Source organism: Otolemur garnettii, unplaced genomic scaffold (assembly GCF_000181295.1).
Source record: "Otolemur garnettii isolate 467f Iridium unplaced genomic scaffold, OtoGar3 scaffold00013, whole genome shotgun sequence".
NCBI lineage: Eukaryota > Metazoa > Chordata > Mammalia > Primates > Galagidae > Otolemur > Otolemur garnettii.
The window spans coordinates 27,841,672-27,863,490 of record NW_003852408.1 but is presented as its reverse complement, the minus strand read 5'-3'; the positions used below and the strand labels follow the sequence as shown (position 1 = coordinate 27,863,490).

The window sequence follows — 21,819 nt, the reverse complement described above, 5'->3', positions numbered from 1 at the left end:
TGATGCCACGGCACTCTACCCAGGGGGATAGCTTGAGGCTCCGTCTCAAAAAAAAAAAACAAACAAAAACCTGGCCCCGGCCAGACTGCCACAGTATAACAGAGAATTTTTATTTAAGGAAAAAGAGAAAGCTTAGAGTACTTCAAAGAGAGTTAAAAGTGAGACCTCTCATGAAAGAGATCAAAGAGAAAGACCACATGCAAGCTATTTTCAAATTTTAATGGCATGTTTGTTTTTAGAGACAGGGTCTTACTCTGTTGCCCAAGGTGGGGTTCAGAAGCACACCTCAGCCTTCAGAGTAGGTAGGACTACAGGCACATGCCACCATGCCTGCCTAATTTTTTTATTTTTTGTAGAGATGCCATGTTACCCAGACTAGTCGCAGATTCTTAGTCTCAAGGGATCCTCCTGTGTCAGCCTCCCAAAGTTCTGGGATTACACTATGAGCAACTGCACCTCACCTAATGGCATATTTTTGCGTCAATACAAATAACTTTGACCTGACAATTTTCTTTCTTTTTTTTTGAGACAGAGCCTCAAACTGTCGCCCTGGGTAGAGTACTGTGCCATCACAACTCACAGCAACCTCCAGCTCCTGGGCTCAAGCAATTCTCCTGCCTCCACCTCCTAAGTAGCTGGGACTACAGGGGGCTGCCACAACACCCAGCCATTTTTTGGTTGCAGCTCTCATTGTTGTTTGGTAGGCTCAGGCTGGATTCGAACCTGCCAGCTCAGGTGTATGTGGCTGGTGCCTTAGCTGCTTGAGCCACTGACAACTTTTTCTATTTCCCTTAACATTACTAATAACTATGTAAAATGGAATTGGCCTCAGCTTGATGAATAAATTATTATTTTGGTTTTTAAAATTAGGTGGTTATTGCCTCCATAAAACTCTTTTTTCTTATTCAGATTTTATAAAAACTAATTTAGCGCTTAGCACCTGTAGCTCAATGGCTAGGGAGCCAGCCACATACACCAGGGCTAGTGTGTTGGAAAGGGTTGGAACCTGTCCTGGGCCTGCTAAAAACAATAATGACAACTGCAACAACAAAAAAAAATAGCCAGGCATCGCTGTAGGTGCCTATAGTCCCAGCTACTTGGGAGACTGAGGCAAGAGATTTGCTTAAGCCAAAGGGCTTGAGATTGCTGTGAGCTGTGACACCCTGGTACTCTACCAAGGGCAACATGGTGAGACTCTGTCTCAAAAAAACCCCCCCAAAACCCCCAAAAACTAATTAGATGTTTTTCTAAATTAGAAAGCCATCCAGACCAATTATACATGTGATTATCAGTCATAGTTTATAGAGTCATTAGAAATCTTTTGCCAATAATCTTGCTTAGGCCATTGTTCTATCCACCACCTCCTTTTTCTTTTATCTTTATATTTCAGGGCATTAGTAATGTCCACAATAATTGACTGGTTAACTGTATTTTTTCTATTTGGCCACAAGAAGATGTCTGGTGATCACATTGCTTTCACCACTAGAAAAATGGAACCATCCAAAGTGTCTAAATTACAGTAAATCGAGATGAATTCATACAGTTCAATATCACATACATGTTAAAAATAGACTAATCACTTAGAAAGATGTTAATAGGAAATTCATAAATGAAAAAATAAGTTGGGAACAATACCTTATGTATAGTACTTATATGTGAAAAAAATGTTTGTATATAAGTTCATATATTAGGACAGACAAATACTTACCAAAAAGCTAATGTGAATTATCTCCAGGATATGGGATTATAGTTGATTTTTTTTTTTTGCAGGTTTTTTTTTTTTTTTTAGTTTTTGGTCGGGGCCGGGTTTGAACCCACCACCTCCGGTATATGGGGCCAGCACCCTATTCCTTTGAGCCACAGGTCCTGCCCAGGATTATAGTTGATTTTAAGTTTCTTCTGTTTTAATTAATATTTTTTGTTTTCTAATGTTTCTACAGTGAACATGTATGATTAATATTATTGCATAATACAAAACTTTCAGAATCCAGTATAAGTGATATTTTATTGTTCTGAGAAAAATTATTACAGAATGAAACTTTTCATTTGTCAATATGGTATGATAATGTGAATAAATAGTTTGATTATGAAACATAGGATCAGGGACTGACTTTTTAAAAATGTTTCAGCAATATGGATGGTGCCTGTGGTTCAGTGAGTAGGGCGCCAGCTCCATATACCCAGGGTGGTCAGTTCAAACCCGGCCCTGGCCAAACTGCAACAGAAAAATAGGCGGGCATTGTGGTGGGCACCTATAATCCTAGCTACTTGGAAGGCTGAGGCAAGAGAATCACCTAAGCCCAGGAGTTGGAGGTTGCTGTGAGCTGTGTGATGCTGCCATAGCACTCTACCAAGGGCAATAAAGTGAAACTCTGTCTCTAAAAAAAAGAAAAAAAATGTTTCAGCAATACAATATAAACTTGTGCCCCTTTATGTAATATTACTATCATAAAACCTTAGGGGTTGGGCATGGTGGCTCACGCCTATAATCCCAGCACTTTGGGAGGCCAAGATGGGTGGATTACTTGAACTCATTAGTTTGAGACCAGCCTTAGAAAGAGCAAGACCCCATCTCTAAAAATAGCCAGACATTGTGGTAGACTCCTGTAGTCCCACCTATTTGGGCGGCTGAGGCAAGAGAATCACTTGAGCTCAAGAGTTTGAGGTTGCTGTGAACTGTGACACCACGGGACTCTAATTAGGGCAATGCAGTGAGAGTCTGTCTCAAAAGAATAAATGAAATAAAACCTTAGGGTTTTTCATTTTTGTTTTTTTTTAGATACGAAAATTTTGAGGATCCTATGGGAACTATTGATAAGTTTCATTATGGTACTCACTATTCAAATTCTGCAGGGGTAATGCACTACCTCATTCGTGTAGAACCATTTACCACCCTCCATATCCAGCTTCAGAGTGGAAGGTATGTTTTAAGTAAATAAAATGTTTTCTTATGAGTATGTGTTAGTGTGGAAAAGTGTTTGCTTCATGTTGTGTACTGTCTTTTTTTATCCTCCTCTATTAGGTTTTGAGTCCATTAAAAATAGCCAAACTAGCTGGGCATAGTGGCCTGTAATCCTAGCATTCTAGGAGGCTGAGACAGGCAAATTGCCTGAGCTCCCAGGTTCCAGATCACCCTGAGCCAGAGGAAGACCCCGTCTCTTAAAAAAAAAAAAAAAAAGAGCTGGGATGTTGTGGTGGGAGCCTGTAGTCCCAGCTACTTGGGAGGCTGAGGCAAGAGAATCACTTAGGCCCAAGAGTTTGAGGTTGCTGTGAGCTGGGTCACCACGGCACTCTACCAAGGGCAACATAGTGAGACTGTCTCCCCCCCCAAAAAAAGAAAAGAAAAAGACCAGCTCTAATCATTAGGAATCCTCAAGGGAGTTAAAACTTTTGTTTCATGCTTTGTTGTTGCTCTTATTTAATATTTACTGTTCTCTTTCAATTTACACATGCAGGTTTGACTGTGCAGATAGACAGTTCCATTCCATCCCTGCTACCTGGCAAGCCCTTATGGATAATCCATATGATGTCAAAGAACTTATTCCTGAATTCTTCTATTTCCCTGAGTTTTTAGAAAATCAAAATGGTAAGAAATAGTAGATTCAAAATTTGACTTAGCAAGTGCCAATGGAGGAGCCTAAAAAAATGTCTTTCGGGACATTTTTATAATGTCCTATAGATTATTTAAGTTCATTCTGTCTGTAGACTACTTTCTAAGTTCTAACTGATAGTACTAATATTATCTTCCAGGGAAGTGCTATGAGGAAGTAAGATAAATGAATCAAATTTGAATTAGTAAGAGAATTTATCAGACTATTGTGTATATAAGAGAAAAATAAGTGGTCATATGCTATTTCAGCTACATACCCCACTTAATTTAAAAATCTTTTGAGTTTCATGAGCTAAAGTGAGGGTTTTGACCAGGGATCAGCAGAATCAAATCCATGGACAAACTCATATTTTATTTTATTTTACTTTTTATTAAATCATCACTGTGTACATTAATGTAGTCACGGGGTATAATGTGCTGGTTTTATATACAATTTGAAATATTTTCATCAAACTTGTTAATATAGCTTTCATGGCATTTTCTTAGTTATTATGTTAAGACATTTATATTCTACATTTAGTAAGTTTCATATACTACTGCTGGTGAGAATGCAAACTAATACAATCCTTTTGGAAAGATATTTGGAGAACACTTAGAGAACTAAAAATAGACCTGCCATTCGATCCTTCAATTCCTTTACTAGGTATATATCCAGAAGACCAAAAATCACATTATAACAAAGATATTTGTACCCGAATGTTTATTGCAGCCCAATTCATAATTGCTAAGTCATGGAAGAAGCCCAAGTGCCCATCAGCCCACGAATGGAGCAAACTCATATTTTAAAATACACAGTTTTATTGGGCTAGGTGTGGTGGCTCACACCTGTAATCCTAGCACTCTGGGAGGCCAAGGTGGAAGGATCCCTTGAGGTCAGGAGTTCAAGACCAGCCTAAGCAGGAGTGAGAGCCTCTTTCCTAAAAATGCAAATGATTAGCTGAGCATGATGGCACATAACTGTAATCTATCTCAGATACTTGGGAGGCCAAGGCAGGAGGATCCCTTGAGCTCAGGAATTTGAAGTTGAAGTGAGCTATAAGGACACCATTGCACTCTTTCTGGTACAACAAACAGAGACCGTCTCAAAAAAAAAGAAAGTTTCATTGGAACATAGCCATCCAATTCATGTAAACATTATGTATGTCATAGCTACTTTCAAAGTGTAACAGTAGCCAGGTGTGGTGCCTATAATCCTAGCACTATGGGAGGCCAAAACAGTTTTCCTCAGCTAGCTCATGGGTTTGAGACCAGCCTGAGCAAGAGCAAGACCCTATCTCTAAAAATAGCCAGCCGCTGTGGTAGGCACCTGTAGTCCCAGGTACTTGGGAGGCTGAGGCAAGAGAATTGCTTGAGCCCAAGACTTGGAGGTTGCTGTGAACTACCCCAGGGGGCACTTTACTGAGGGTGACAGAGTGAGACTCTGTCTCAAAAAATAAAGTGTAACAGTAGATTTGAGTACAGAGACCCTATCAATCACAAACCCAAAAATATTTATCCTTTGACCTTATAGAAAAAAAATTCTGACTCTTGACTTAGAGCATATAAGAGTAGGCAAATTTAAAATACTGACAGGCGGGCAGTGCCTGTGGCTCAATGACTAGGGTGCTGAACCCATAGACCATGGGTGGCGGGTTCAAACTCAGCCCCAGCCAAACTGCAACAAAAAAATAGCTGGGCATTGTGGAGAGCGCCTGCAGTCCCAGCTACTCGGGAGTCTGAGGCAGGAGAATCACCTAAGCCCAAGAGCTGGAGGTTGCTATGAGCTGTGACATGATGTCACTCTTCCAAGGGCGACAAAGTGAGATTCTATCTCAAAAAAAAAAACAAAAGAAAAGAATGACGGTATAAATTACTTTAATATTTGAAAATTCATAGAGAAGTATGGCACTAAATACATTTTAAGATGTACAAATACTTTTTCAGGTAATTTTACATTTATTTTTAAATACAAGGAAATTGGCAAGATTTTTGCTACTGAAGATTGTACAGTGTTAAAGTATCATTGGTAACTTATTTTTCAATGTGTAACATGTAATGCTAATGTTTAACCCTTCGCTTATACAGTAGATTTCTTTATCATGTTGGGGAGATCGAATCTATGGCTTAATGTTACTTTGGTCATGTATGATGTCTGTCATTTAAGTTTGTGAAGTTGCTACCATGCACTTACATAGGCATCACTGTACAAACAGCTTAGTAAGACTTCATAACCTTGGCATATCAGTATCTCACAGCTGTGTTCATGTAGACATGTGGCAGTGTCTTGCTGAGCCACATTTATTATTGTTGAATGTTTTTGTGTGTCATCATGAGAAAGTTGGAACTTTAATTAGAGCAACAAGCAAACAATAATTTTTTTGTTAAGCTTGCCAAGAGTGGAAGTAAAATCCAGGGACATGTTAGTCTAAGTTTATGGGAATAATGCCGTGAAGGAAATGGCAGTGTACAAATGGATTAAAAATTTTTCTGAGGGGAAAGAAAGCATCACTAATGAAGAAAGGTCAGGGCAGTCACTGATGAGCAGAACTGACAAAAACATTGCAAAAATTTATTAAATTGTGTGTCAAAATTGTTAGCTGACCAAGCATAGCAGACCAAATAAACATTAATAGAGAAACAGTTTGGAAAATCTTTACTGAAAATCTTGGCGTGAGAAATGTATGTTAAAAAAATGATCCCAAAGGAGCTCACTGATGAACAAAAGCAAAGGAGAGTGAGTTTGCCAAGACATTTTGGAGAGGCAAGACAATGTTTTAGGCCATATTATCATCGGTAATGAAACATGGGTGTGGGTGGCACCTGTGGCTCAGTGGGTAGGGTGCAGGCTCGAACCTGTCCCCAGCCAAACTGCAACAAAAAAATAGCCAGGCATTGTGGCAGGCACCTGTAGTCCCAGCTACTTGGGAGGCTGAGGCAAGAGAATCGCCTAAGTCCAAGAACTGGAGGTTGCTGTGAGCTGTGACACCATGGCACTCTACCGAGGGCACAAAGTGAGACTCTTGTCTCCAAAAAAAAAAAAAAAAAATACAAAAGGGCAAACCCCAGCAATCTATACTACAACTAGTCAGACCCCAAACAATCAAAGGAAAGGATTTATTTTAGGACTGTGAATACACTAATTTAGCTGGAAGAATTAGTATTATCCTGGACCTCTAGTGAAAAATACTTATGGGAAGATAAGTGTAAAACCTTCTGTCTGGGTTTCATGAGTATTCTATAAAAGAAATGCAACATTAAAAATAAACTTTTGAAGGCTCAGCGCGTATAGCACAGTGTTTACGATGCTAGCCACATATACTGAGGCTGGTAGATTCAAACCAGCCCCGGCCAGCTAAACAATAAAGACAACCTCAACAAAAAATAGCAGGACGCTGTGGCAGGCGCCTGTAGTCCCAGCTACTTGGGAGGCTGAGGCAAGAGAATCGCCTAAGCCCAAGAGCTGGAGGTTGCTGTAAGCTGTGATGCTATGGCACCCTACTGAGGGTGAAAAAATGCAACTCTCTAAAAAAAAGAAAAAGAAAAGAAATATAGGTGTACCAGTATGACCCTGAAACAAAACATCAAAGTGTATAATGGAAGTCAACCATTTCTCCATGACCAAAAAAAGTTCTGTCAGTCCAAATCAAGACAGAGTAAGAAAGTAAGACTCTGTTTCAAAACAAAGAAATAACTAAAAGTCAAAATAATATTGCTAACCTTTTTTGATATCATAGAGATTATTCATTATGATTCTGTACCAAGTGGACAGTTAATCAAGTTTGCTATTTGTAAATGCTAAAAAGGCTACCTGAAAGAGAGAAAATGACCAGAAGTTTTTGCCAGTAACTCATGGCTCTTGAATCACAACAATGCAGAAGCATACACAACACTGTCTATGAGGGAGTTTTTATCCGATAAATAACTGTATTGGAACACCCTCCATACTTAACTGATCAGACCCTTGATGACTTTTCGAGAGCTTAGGCTCCACCCAGCTCACCCTCCCAGAGTGCTGAGATTACAGGCATGAGCCACTGGGACAACAAACAAGGAAATTTAGTATTTTCCATAATAAAAACCCTGCAGAAAATCAACACATTGTACCCCACATATGTATAAATGCATTCATGATCTATGTGTATGTGACTTAATTAAAAAAAAAAAAACCCTGCGAGATGTTAATTTCAGATAGCTCAACATCGTCAAGGCCAACTTTTTTCTGTATTTTCACTCTGCCATTCTGAGTGTTTTGGTTTTGGCTAGTTCCTCTCGTAGTTACAAATCACTAAAGTAATTTTAGGCTACATAAGAAGATGCAACATTATTTTAGGAAGAAGTAGAACTGTTAGTCCACTGTATCCTTTACTAATGTGAGAAACTATTTTTCGTAACCTTGCCTCATTTTCTGTTGCTGGATCATATGCTAACCTCTATAGGTCACTTGGAATGGCCATGAAATTCAGGACAGAGATGAACACTCAAATAAAGGGCCAAGTGTTATGGTTCACGCTTGTAATCTCGCCACTTGTAGAGGCTGAGGAAGGAGCATCACTTGAGCTCAGGTGTTTGAGGTTACAGTGAGCTATAATCATACCAGCACATTCCAGCCTAGGCGACAGAGTAAGAGCTTGTCTTAAAGAAAAAGAAGAAAGAATGGTTCTGCTAGCAAATAAGGGGGGAATGGCCATCAGGTGGTTAGTAAACGATACTACACAGTGATTGGGTTAAAATAAAGTGAAAGACCCTGTGTGTACTGTCATTCTGTGACATTTAGACTTCTCTCCAACTTGGGTCACACTGATATTTTAAGGCAACACACCGGTATTTTAAACCTGGTATTTTAAGCCCTTCTTTTTTGAAGGTCTTTTGTATTAACATTCCTCCCCTCTACACCCCCACCTCCCATGCCATATTGTGTAAACCAAAAAAACCTCATTTGGGGGGATAGTTTTTAAAAATACTATGTTCTGACTATACGAGCAAATTTTATTATGCAAGTATCTATTTAGAATAGTGAGCCGGGTGAGGTGACTCATGCCCGTAATCCTAGCACTCTGGGAGGCTGAGGCTGGTAGATTGCTTGAACTTAGGAGTTTGAGACCAGCCTATAGCAAGAACCTGTTTCTAAAAAAAAAAAAACTAGCCCAGCATTGTGGTAGGCACCTGTAGTCCCAACTACTTGAGAGGCTGAAGCAAGAGGATTGCCTGAGCCCAAGAGTTTGACGTTGCTGTGAGCTATGATGCTACAGCACTCTACCAAGGGTGACCAAGTAATACTCTGTCTCAAAAAAAAAAAAAAAGAATAGAATAGTGATATGTAAATATTCTTTTATAAGACAAATACAACTTTTCCAGTTAGTGACTTTAGGTATAAGGTATGCCAAAAAGTTCTAAAGAGGTATATTTTGTAAATTAACCATTAGAGGGGCTACATTATTTTTAAGAAGAAAATAATTGCATTTTGATCAGTAAGGTGAGGCTTGTAGCTATAGTTCCTCCTATTTTTCTTAACAAAATTATTATTATTCTGATTCACCTTATAATAGCTAATTTAAAACCATTTTACTGGCCAGGGGTGGAGTCTCATGCCTGTAATCATAACAGGCAAGACAGGTAGATTGCTTGAGCTCAGGAGTTCAAGACCAGCTTTAGCAAGAGCAAGACCTGGCCTCTATAAATAGCCAGGCATTGTTGCGGGTGCCTATTGTCCCAGCTACTCAGGAGGCTGAGGCAAGAGGACCACTTGAGCCCAAGAGTTTGAGGTTGCTATGAGCTATGATGCCATGGCACTCAACCAAGGGTGACAAAGCAAGACACTCAAAAAATAAATAAAAATAAGGGCGTGTTTATGGCGCCACCTACTGTGTGCGTTTGTTCTCTCCTGTCCCGGCTTATGGCGTGCATCTGGTAATGTGGCCTCTGGCTCAGAACATCTTTTGCTATCCCGGCCGGTTAAGGCTGTTACAGGTTTTGGAAGATGGCAAAAGTCATGACACTTGTGATCCAGGACAATCCCTCAGGCTGGGGTCCCTGTGCCGTTCCTGAGCAGTTTCGGGATATGCCCTACCAGCCATTCAGCAAAGGAGATCCGTTAGGAAAGTTGGAGACTGGACAGGAACCATATCCCAAGATAAAAGGTACACAAATAAGTACTCCTCTCAATTTGGTGGTGGAAGTCAATATGCTTATTTCCATGAGGAGGATGAAACTAGCTTTCAACTGGTGGATTCTGCACAAACACAGAAGACTGCCTACCAGCATAATCGGATGAGATTTGCACAGCGGACCCTTCACAGAGACATAGATCAGCGGAACATGTTGCAGTTCAACTTGCAAGCCCTGCCTAAGAGCACTAAGCAGAAGAAGAGAGAACACATATGACTACAGAAAAAATTCCAGAAGCAATTCAGGGTTAGGCAAAAATGGGATCAAAAATCACAGAAACCTCAAGACTCTTCAGTTGAAGTTCATAGTGACTGGGAAGTGAAAGAAGAAATGGATTTTCCTCAGTTGATGAAGATGTGTTATCTGTAAGTGTCAGAGTCACAGGACATCGAGTGTTGTGGAGCCCTAGAATACTACAATAAAGCTTTTGACCTCATCACCAGGAGGAGCTGGAAGCCGCTGTGGAGCATCAAATGCATCTTCCACACTGGCACCACTACACATGACCCTGTCATCCGGAAGCTGGCAAAAACTCAAGGGAATGTGTTTGCCCCCAATGCCATCCTGGCCACTCTAATCAGCTGTACCCGCTCAGTGTACTCCTGGGATATTGTCATCCAGAGAGTTGGGTCCAAGCTCTTATTTGATAAGAGGGCAACTCAGACTTTGACCTCCTTAATAGTGAGTGAGACAGCCAATGAGCCCCCTCAAGATGCAGGTAATTCCTTCAATTCACCCCACAATCTGGCCATGGAAGCAACCTACATTGACCACAGTTTCTCCCAGCAGTGCCTGAGAATGGGAAGAAAAGATACAATTTTCCCAGCCCAAACCCATTTGTGGAAGATGACATGGATAAGAATGAGATTGCATCTGTTGCATACCGGTATTGCGGGTGGAAGCTTGGGGATGATATTGACCTTATTGTTCGTTGTAAGCATGATGGTGTCATGACTAGAGCCAATGGGGAGGTGTCCTTCATCAACATCAAGACACTTAATGAGTGAGATTCCAGGCACTGAAACAGTGTTGACTGGCATCAGAAGCTGGACTCTCAGCGAGGAGCCATCATTGCCACTGAACTAAAGAACAGCTATAAGCTGTCTAGATGACCTGCTGTGCTTTGCAGGCTGGATCTAAGTACCTCAAGCTCGGTTATGTGTCTCAATACCACGTGAAAGACTTCACGCCATGTCATCCTGGGCACCCCGTAGTTCAAGGCCAATGAGTTTGCCAGCCAGATCAACCTAAGTGTGGAGAGTGCCTGGGGCATTCTGCGCTGTATCATTGACATCTGCATGAAGCTGGAGGAAGGCAAATACCTCATCCTCAAGGACCCCAACACAACAAGCAGGTCATCTGTGTCTATAGCCTGCCTGATGGTACCTTTAGCTCTGATGAAGATGAGGAGGAGGAGGGAGAAGAAGAAGAGGAAGAAACTTAAACGATGATGTGGAGCCCAGAAGGGCTTTGGAGTGTTTTGACTGTTCTCCAACATTTGACAGATGAAATAAAGTATAAATCTGTTTAATTAAATAAATAAATAAATATAATTAAATAAATAAATCTATTTTACTTTTATTTAGGTTTTTTAATTAACTAGAGAATGTGCTCCAGTAGATGAAAATTAAAGAAGGAAAAAGGGCATCTGTTTTGCTTAGGAGTGTACCCTTATTTGTATTTCTTTTACTTCATTTATTGAAATCTAAAACGACTTGATGACTTGATACATTTTCTTTTTATATGTCTTAGAATTTAACTTGGGTCATCTACAAGTTTCCAAAGAACTAGTAAATGATGTCATTCTCCCCAAGTGGGCTAAATCAGCTGAAGACTTCATCCATAAACATAGGAAAGCTCTGGTAAGTAATTAGACAGATTAATAATATAAAGAAATGTTTTCCAGACGGTGGGATAAAGTCTATATGACTGTTAATTGTTTTTGCTTGTTACTTTTTCATCGATTTATCTATATCAGTGGTTCTCAACCTTCCTAATGCCGCGGCCCTTTAATAAAGTTCCTGTGGGTCAGGACCCACAGGCTGAGAACTGCTGATCAATATGCTGTTTTTAGAAAATCCAATATAGTAATTTATTTTGAGGATGTGAATCTTCTATTGCAATATAGTACAGTCCCATGAATGTGTACAAAATATTAAATATTTTAGTTCTGTGAGATGTCTGCCTGTTGGAGGTATAACTATCTAGTCATTAAACTGGTACAGGTTGATGTTATGTAGTTTTCACATTTGTTTCAAATCTAACACAGATGAGTACATTTTTATTTTCCCTAAAGAATTTCACTAAACTTTTTTTTTTTGAGACAGAGTTTTACTATGTCACCCTCAGTAGAGTGCTGTGGCATCACAGCTCACAGCAACCTCCAACTCTTAGGCTTAAGTACTTCTCTTGCCTCAGTCTCCAAAGTAGCTATAACTACAGGTGCCTGCCACAATGCCCAGCTATTTTTTTTTTTTGTTGTTGTTATAGTTGTCATTATTGTTTGGCAGGCCTGAGCCAGGTTCAAACCCGCTAGCACCAGTGTATGTGGTTGGTGCCCTAGCAACTGAGCTACAGGCACCAAGCCTCACTAAGCTTCTAATAAGAAAGCCTAGGCAAGGCAGGCACAATTTGTCAAGCCTATAATGCTAACACTTTAGGAGGCCAAGTCAGGAGGATCAGTTGAGGACAGGAGTTGAAAACTAGCCTAAGCATCCATGACTCTGTCTCTACAAAAAAATCCTTAAAATTATCTGGGTATGGTGACTAAGCTGTCATCCCACTACTTAGGAACTGAGTCAGGAGGATCATGTGAGCCCAGGAGTGAGAAGCTGCAGTGAGCTATGATCATGCCACTGTACTATTGTCTGGACAACACAGTAAAATCATGTGTCTAAAAGAAAAAAATAAGGCAAGTGAATCTTAGATGCCACTTTACAAGCTTATTAGTTTTTAGTTAAATTTCTAATTTAGAATTGAAAGACTAATGAGGGTTAGTTTAACACTGATATTGTGTCACTACCTTGTAGATGGTGATGGCTCCATGTTTTCCCCATGATAGTCCACTTAGTTCTCTATCTAAGTTGAAATGTTGGTAGACTCTGATACCAACTGGGTCAATACTTGGAAATATTCCTTCTCATTAGTATATAATTGTCAAATTTACAAAATTCAGAATTAGATTATAATATTTGTAAGCATTAAACCTAGACATGAATAAGGAATGGGAGAAAAAAATAAAGTAACTTTGAAAAATAGTCTGCTACTTATTAACTAGTCTGAATTTTTCAGGTTATTTTCTACTATACTGTCTATAACCTAAAATAGGAGTCCAAGATTTTAGGAAGACATACATCCTGTCATCCTAAAATACTAAATAAGAGGAGAGTGACATCACCAAAAAGTGAGTTTAGCTAGGTGTAGTGAGACATGCCTATTGTCTCAGCTACTCAAGAGGCTGTGCCAGGAGAATCCCTTGAGCCTAACAGTTTGAGGGCAACATAGCAAGATCTTGTTTCTTAAAAACAAACAAAAAACCAATAAAAACAAACAACAACAAAAAATGCTTATTCAAAAATGAATGATGAATTGCAATCTGGTAATACACATGCCCTAGCAAATTATGGGGGGTGATAGGAAAGATATACCCAGGGAGGAAAAGGAAGGCAAGGGCTTTAAAGATAAAATGAGGAAGGTGGGTTGGCGCCTGTGGCTCAGGTGGTTAAGGCGCCAGCCATATACACCTAAGATGGCGGGTTCGAATCCAGCCTGGGCCTGCCAAAAACAACAAGATGGCTACAACCAAAAAATTGGCGGGTGCCTGTGGTCCCAGCTACTTGGGAGGCTGAGGCAGGAGACTCCCTTGAGCCCAGGAGTTGGAGGTTGCTGTGAGCTGTGATGCCACCGCACTCTACCCAGGGGGATAGCTTGAGGCTCTGTCTCAAAAAAAAAAAAAAATGAGAAAGGTTATATAAATTGTTTTGAAATAGTTATCCTCAGTCACAAGGATTAATAGCAAAAGTAGCACCAGTCCAAGGTTGAACAGACAGTTGCTGGGCAGATGTCCTCATAGAAGTATTCTTGGTGTACAGTTGAAATGGTTCTAGTGCAAGGTTGTCGTTTTCACAGTTATTGCAATAGTTTTTAATGTAGGCATGTGTGTATGAGAACCTCTCCTTTATGGCTTCTTCAATCCATTTTGTTAGGCTTTGACATATGTAACTCCATTTTAGTTATGCATTGCTATAACTAAAGTTCAGTGGCTTAAAAATACAGCTATTTTATCATCTCTCAATCATCTCAACCCAATTCTATGGGTTGACTGATCTCAGGTAGGCTAGTTGTGCTTCAGGTTCTCATGCAGGTGCCATCATTTGGCGGCTGAAGTCATCGGAAGGCTGCATTGAGATAGTAGGTTGCTGGACTTGTCTCCCTCTCCATATAGCCTCAGGATATCTTCTTTCCTTGTGGTCTCTCCTGCTGTGTAGCCGAACTTCTTATGTTACAGTTCAGGGATCCCAAAAAGTAAAAAAGTGAAAACTTCCACACTATCTTTTTTTTTTTTTTGAGACAGAGTCTCACTCTGTTGCACCCAGGCTACGAGTAGCATGTCTGTATATAGCTCACAGCAACCTCAAACTCCTGGGCTCAAGCCATCCTCTTGCCTCAGTCTCCCAAGTAACTGGGACTCCAAGCATGGCTACCACATCTGGCTAGTTTCTCTAATTTTTTTCTTTCATTTTTTTCTTTTTGAGACAGAATCTTAAGCTGTTGCCTTGCATAGAGTGCCATGGCATCCTAGGTCACAGCAACCTCTAACTCTTGGGCTCAAGCGATCCTCTTGCCTTAGTTTTTCTAGTTTTAGTAGAGATGGGGGTCTCACTTTTACTCAAGCTGGTCTTCAAACTCATGAGCTCAACCAGTCCACCTGCCTTGGCCTCCCAAAAGCCCTTCCACACTATCTTAAGTAGTGCTCTCAACTGTCATTTCATCACTGCCACTTGGCAGTGATTAAACAGTTAAAACGCCTCAACTATTTTTAGAGACCAGGTCTCACTCTTGCTCAGGCTGGTCTACAACTTGTGAGTTCAAGCAGCCCACCCTCCTTAGCCTCCCAGAGTGTTAGGATTATAGCATGAGTCACCAAGCCCAGCCATAGATCTTTTTTTTTTTTTTCTTTAACATGAGTTTGTTTGTCAGCCTTTTTCCTAACCATAGTAAGTTGAAAACTAAGGGTCTCTCTTCAGTTTCGTTTTCTGTCTCTTTTAGTGTAAACTATTATAATTCCATTTAAAAGTTGATATGTTTCTTATGTATCACCGCTCTTGTACAAAAGCTATTCTACATTACTTTACAAAACAGTCCCTTCTGTACTTTGGGCCACATGGGCAGCTACTATGGAAAAATTCCCTTTGAATTCTTAGATGTGATTATTATTCTTATACTTTATCATAGACCACTAAAGGAAGCCAATTGGCACTTTAAAATGTTCTGTCTGGCCAGGTGTGGTGGCTCACACTTGTGATCCTGGCACTCTGGGAAGCTGAAGTGGGTAGATAGCTTGAGCCCACGAGTTCAGGATCAGCCTGAGCAAAAGCAAGACCCCCGTCTCTACTAAAAGTAGAAAAAACTGAGGCAAGAGGATCACTTGAGCCCAAGTTGGAAGTTGCTTTGAGCTATGATGCCATGTCACTCTACCCAGGGTAACAGCTTGAGCCTCTGCTCAAAAATAAATAAATAAATAAATAAATATAATTTTCTGTCTGGAAGTCTTTACACCCAGATCCATAATTTCACTAGTAATCCTTTCTATCTTTCATGCAAAGAGCATGAGTGCCTTTTTATCCTGTTTCCAGTAACAGTTTCCTCACTGTCTTTCAAGTTATCACTACCAGGCTCTAGGTGATGTCTGCCTGCCACGCAGCCTACCTCTTGGTAGGTGGACATCCTTGTGGAGTGTGATTTGCAGCCATTTTCTCCACCCCAGGGTGGTTTCATTATTCCCATGAATTGAATTTCTTTTAACTTTTCTTTTCTTTTTCTCTTCGATTGAATTTCTAGACAACTATTTTAGTGGAAATTTTACTGCAAAGATGCTTTCTGCAGCTGTCTTAACTCTTTTGCTGCTGATATTTGGGCCATGATTAATGTATTTGTATTCTCTTCACCTGTTAGTTGCATGTTGATACTAATAAATGTATTTACGTAACAGTTGCTATGAATAGTCAATATATGTAGTAGATATTGATTAAATGTCAACATGATTTTGAAAGAATTTTATTTACTGCTAGATGTGTGGAAATGTTTCATTTGCTCTATTTTATTTTATTTTTTGAGACAAAGTCTTACATTGTTACCCTCTGTAAAGTGCTGTCCTGTCATAGCTCACAGCAATCTCAAACTCTTGGGCTCAAGCGATTCTCTTGCCACAGCCTCCCTAGTAGCTGGGACTACAGGTGTCCACCACAACACCTGACAATTTGTTGTTTGTTTTAACAGGCCCAGGCTAGGTTTGAACCCACCAGCCCTGTTGTATGTGGCCGGCACTCTAACCACTAATCTACAGATGCTGAGCCTGCTCTTACTATTTTAAAAAGAACTGAATTTACATTGTAGTTAGAAGGTATCTCTATATTAATTATAAATTTGTTCTTTTTCTAGGAGTCTGAATATGTTTCTGCTCATCTTCATGAATGGATAGATCTGATTTTTGGCTATAAACAGAGGGGACCAGCTGCAGTGGAGGCACTAAATGTTTTCTATTATTGTAGTTATGAAGGTATAAGCCTATATATTTTTTATCTTGCTTTATTTTGATAGAAACTATTGTTTAACATATGTTTACATGTTATTTTGGGCCTATTTGATAGGAGAAAGACTGCATTTTAAAAACAGCTTTTTGGTTGGGTACAGCTTTTCACCCTGTAATCTGAGCACTTTGGGAGGCCAAGACAAGGAGGATCACTTGAGCTTAGGAGCTGAAGGCCAATCTGGGCAACATAGCAAGACCTTGTCTCTACAAAAAATAGAATAATTAGCTGAGAATGGTATCACCTACCTGTAGACAGAGACACTAAGATCACTTGAGCCAGCACGTTGTGATTGAGCCAGTGAACTGTAGTCAAGCCATTGAATTGTGCTTCCACCACTAGGTTCCAGCTTGGGTGACAGAGTAAGACCTTGTCTCAATAACAACAACAAAATCAACAGCTTTCTATTTGAAAAATTCAGAGACAGCCACATTTTTACTAATACTTTATTGAAAATATGCAAGTATATATATGTAAGTCTAATTATAAATGTCGATTATTATTGTCATAGAGGTTTTGATATCTGGCATATGTGTCCTGTTCATTCAGGTCTTACATTAAATATTTAATATTAAATTGTTAGCAGATTTTCGAAAGGAGGCCTTTAGAGTTACAGATAACAAATATTTCAAATGATAAATAAGGTGACATCATTTAGCTCAGGATCAAGAATATTTTCTGATGGCTTTCAAGGGATAAAAAATAGTTCTTTTCTAATTTTTTTTTTTTTTTTGAGACAGTCTCAAGGTGTCATCCTGGGTAGAGTGGTGTGGTATCATAGCTCACAGCAACCTCCAACTCTTAGACTCAAGTGATCCTCTTGCCTCAGTTTTTCTATTTTTAGTATAGATGGGGGTCTCACTTTTGCTTAGGCTGGTCTTGAACTCATGAGCTCAAGCTACCCACCCACCTCAGCCTCTCAGTGTGCTAGGATTACAGGTGTGAGCCACCTCACCCAGCCCATGCTTTTTTCCTAAAAAAAATCATTGACTTGGCTCGGCGCCTGTGGCTCAAGCGGCTAAGGTGCCAGCCACATACACCTAAGGTGGCGGGTTCGAATCCAGCCCAGACCCGCCAAACAACAATAATGGCTGCAACCAAAAAAAAAAAAATAGCCGGGCGTTGTGGCAGGCGCCTGTGGTCCCAGCTACTTGGGAGGCAGAGGCAGGAGACTCGCTTGAGCCCAGGAGTTGGAGGTTGCTGTGAGCAGTGAAGCCATAGCACTCTACCCAGGGGAACAGCTTGAGGCTCTTGTCTCAAAAAAAAATAAAAAATAAAAAATAAAAATAAAAATGAAAATAAAGATTATGACTTGTAGAGTTGTGTGAATTTGAATACAGTCAGAGACTTTTGGTAAAAACAAGTATATTTTTGCCATGCCATATCCATTCAAGGAGAGGAGCTTGCCCTTACCTAGTTTAACCAATCACTAGACACACAACAATCTATATTAGGTGTGGCAGAGCACAGTCAGCCAGAATATCACTTTGCCAAACTTTGTCTTAAACGATAACTTTAAGCAGTATTTTTGTGTGATTATTACTCTTGTTTGAGCTTGACTATCATGAAGAAAACAGTTAGCGGTACAAGTATAGTTTCTGTTTTTCCAAGAGAAGTTTTTATAGAGTACCAGTTAATTTTTAAGTGTTTAAAATATTTTTAAGTAGTGGTTGGAATTTATTTTTATACAAGTTTAATGTTTGAAGATTTACTGATTTTTTAAATTACCTCATTAGAATGTTATAAATTGAAGAATGGAATAATATTTTGTTTAAAATATGGTAATTAGTCATATAGACTTATCAGTGATGTGGCTTGCTGATTTGTTTTCATTCTATCATAACTTGACTACTTCTGATTTTAGGAGCTGTGGATCTAGATGCCTTAACAGATGAAAAGGAAAGAAAAGCCTTAGAAGGGATGATTAATAATTTTGGGCAAACACCTTGTCAACTATTAAAGGTAAATTATAGTAATTATTGACAACTTAAATTTAAAACTGAATTGCTGAGGAATAGTACTATCTATGTTTTTAAGGATTTAAATGATTTATTAAAATATATTCTTTATTTCAGAATAATCACTAGAATTTGGAAAAAATTGTATTTTCACTTAAAGATAAATAGATTTAAATGATTGTTTCTATTTTGAAATAGCAAAATACTGCAGTCAAGACCCACACATGTATATTTAAGTGCTCTAACTTGAAGAAGCATTTCTATTTACTCAAAAAGCCAATTACCTTATATTATTTCTGAGAGGAAAAGCTGAGTCCCAGTAGAACAGTGGTTCTCAACCTGTGGGTCATGACCCACAGGAACTGTATTAAGGTCCATTGCATTAGGAAGGTTGAGAACCACTGTAATGGAATGTACGATTAAAACTGTCCTTATATTGGGATTTGTTTAACATGTAAAAATTCTAGTAGTTCACATTTGCTACAGAAGGATATTACCATTTAGAGCCCAAATCCATTCTTAAGAATCAAATTAAAGGATATATGAAATTGTATAATAAAATTATTAAATATTACCATATATTTCTTTCCCTGTGCCATTATCTAAAGTTAAATTATTTTCTTCCTGATTGTACACAGGTTTGGATTCCCAGAAGTTAATCTAACATTAGTTTTCAAATATGTCTTGATCTTTGTTTGTATATTAATTTAGAGATATGGAATGCATAATAATTTACCATTTATTAAAGGTACTTTCTTACATAATCACTGTTAGGAGCTTTACCTAATTCTTATGGTAAATATCCAGTTACCTTCATTTTTTAGATGATGAATCCAGGCCTTTTAGAAAGTAATACCTAGCCTACGGTGCCTTAGAGAAAATAAATTATTTTTCTATGTTTACACAACTAGACAGTAACTAGGGTACGATTTATCTACCATACCACATTTCCTCTGAATTAATAGATATACATCCCCTTTTAAAGTAGATCTTGTCTGTTCTTATGAGCCTTTACTTAGGACCTAATTATGACACCTCTGCCTTAGTTGCACACTTACCCATTTGCCTCACTGAATTATAAATATGTTAAAGGCAGCACCCTTCTCTTAATCATCTTTGTATCTTTCTTGCATATAGTATATGTACTGTAAATATTTGTTGAATTGAAACAAAGCTATTACAGCAAAAGTGTATCTAAGCTCTAGGTTCCAGATGTACTCTGTCAGGACAGTTATCAGGCTAAGCTTTATAATTGTTACTCTTCCTTAGCAACAGTTTACTTGTAACTTCCAATATTGGTTTTTAAAGAATAGTCATATATAAAATTGTTGCTCTATCTCTTACCTTGGTGGTAAAGGCAGAAGGCAAAGTAACAGAATAAAGCAGAACTCTTCATAGGACTCTGATATAGATTCTGTAATATTTTTGCACCAGCTTTACCTTTCTTTTTATTTCATAAGAATACTGCCAATTTGTTTTTATTACCACAGAAATTACTCAAAAATCAGCCTCTGATTTAAAATAAAGTGAACAATACTTATTAATTGCTAAATATTTTAGTGCTTACAAAGCTGTCGGAATTGTTACCTGTAATCTAATATTTTGTGGTAGAGATGAAAGAATTCCCTTCAGATAGTTATACTTTTCATTTTAATTGTGCCTTGGAATGTTAATTTTACTTGTCATTTCTTCTTATCAATATAGGTGATACTGTTTGGGTCTTTGACATGAAAGTTATGTAAGATTTTGTTCTCATATCCAGAAATGAATAAGATTTATCTCTTGCTTTAAAATATCTATAGCCAAGTTGGGAAGGACATACCATAAGCAACAATATGTAATCCAGTATAGAAATAAATGAATACTAAATAAAATATAAATTATTTGCCAAGGAAAATAATAAAACAAAATAATTCTGAGTTAGAAATTTAGGAGCAATATCACTATGAAAAAACATTAAGGTAGAAATGGGATTTCCATAGAAATGTAGAAGGCAATAACTGCTGAGAGGATACTGTGAGCCTAGGCCTGGAGTTGTCAACAGTGCACAGTATATAATTCATTATAGCCAGAGCCCCATGCGTATGAAGGAATACAGTGAGAAATATTTTACTATAAATGTGGAATCATTTTTTCTTAAAATTATTTTGAAGGAACCACACCCTCCTAGATTATCAGCAGAGGAAGCAGTGCAGAAGCAGACCAAAACAGATGCTTCAACCCTAAACCTATTTCAACATCTCCCTGAACTCAAGTCATTTTTTATAGAGGTAATATCAAGCTTGGTAATATCAAAGAATTTTCTCTGTGAATTCTATACATCTTAAAGTTCTTTTTATTCTTTAATGGAAGTGAAACATTATAATATTTAATCTAAAATAGTAAATTATACTATGATCATTGTTCTTGGATTTTAAAACAATTTTATTGAAAGAAAGCTTTTGTTTGCTGCTAAGTGGTAGTCTGAACTATTTCCCTTGACTTGCTTTCTTCTAGTTTGCATTTTCCTGACAAGGAAGATAATTTGCCTTTTTTTGTGTGGAAACAGAGTCTCACTCTGTTGTCCCAGGCTAGAGTGCCCTGGCATCAGTCTAGCTCACAGCAACCTCAAACTCCTGGGTTCAATCAATCCTTCTTCACCAGCCCTGCAAGTAGCTGAGACTGCAGGCATTTGCCACAACATCTGGCTAATTTTTTCTGCATTTTAGTAGAGATGGGGTCTCACTCTTTCTCAGGCTGGCCTGGAATTCCCAAGCTCAAGAGATCCTCCCACCTCAGCCTCCCTAGATGCCAGGATTACAAGTGTAAACCACTGTGCCCAGGCTAATAATTTGCTTTAAAATGCTTTTTGTAGGCTGGGCATGGTAGCTCACGCCTGTAATCCTAGCAGTCGGGGAGGGCAAAATGGATGGATTGCTGGAGCTCAGGAGTTGAAACCAGCCTGAGCAAGAGTGAGACCCTGTCTCTAAAACTAGCCAGGTATTGATGGAGGGCCTGTAGTCTTAGCTACTCAGGAGGCTGAGGCAAGAGGATCACTTGAGCCCAACAATTTGAGGTTACTGTGAGCTATGATGCCATGGCAGTCTATCCAGGGCAACAAAGTGAGTCTCTGTCTCAAAATAAATAAATAAAATGCTTTTTATGATAATTGAGATGATATGTAGATGGAGATGATATTTTAGTAGCTCTAAGCTATAATTTCTGTTCATTTTAAAATAGGACCCACTGGCTCGGCGCCTGTGGCTCAAGTGGCTAAGGCACCAGCCACATACACCTAAGGTGGCGGGTTCGAATCCAG

At 38.9% G+C, this 21,819-nt stretch overlaps 1 protein-coding gene and 1 pseudogene across 9 annotated transcripts in view; both read left to right on the top strand.

Moving 5' to 3' along the window:
* NBEAL1 (neurobeachin like 1) overlaps positions 1-21,819 on the top strand; it is a 223,551-nt gene that overhangs the window by 166,972 nt on the left and 34,760 nt on the right. For 7 of the 9 annotated variants that reach the window (XM_012802289.2, XM_023510403.1, XM_023510402.1 and 4 more), the window contains 6 exons: positions 2,780-2,920; positions 3,456-3,586; positions 11,507-11,616; positions 16,415-16,532; positions 18,428-18,525; positions 20,675-20,791. In XM_012802289.2, the coding sequence (XP_012657743.2) occupies positions 2,780-2,920; positions 3,456-3,586; positions 11,507-11,616; positions 16,415-16,532; positions 18,428-18,525; positions 20,675-20,791 (715 nt within the window). Of the gene's footprint in view, positions 1-2,779; positions 2,921-3,455; positions 3,587-11,506; positions 11,617-16,414; positions 16,533-18,427; positions 18,526-20,674; positions 20,792-21,819 lie in introns of those variants that run through there. The other 2 variants (XM_023510405.1, XM_023510406.1) reach the window with 2 other exon arrangements.
* LOC105886538 lies at positions 9,468-11,229 on the top strand (annotated as a pseudogene).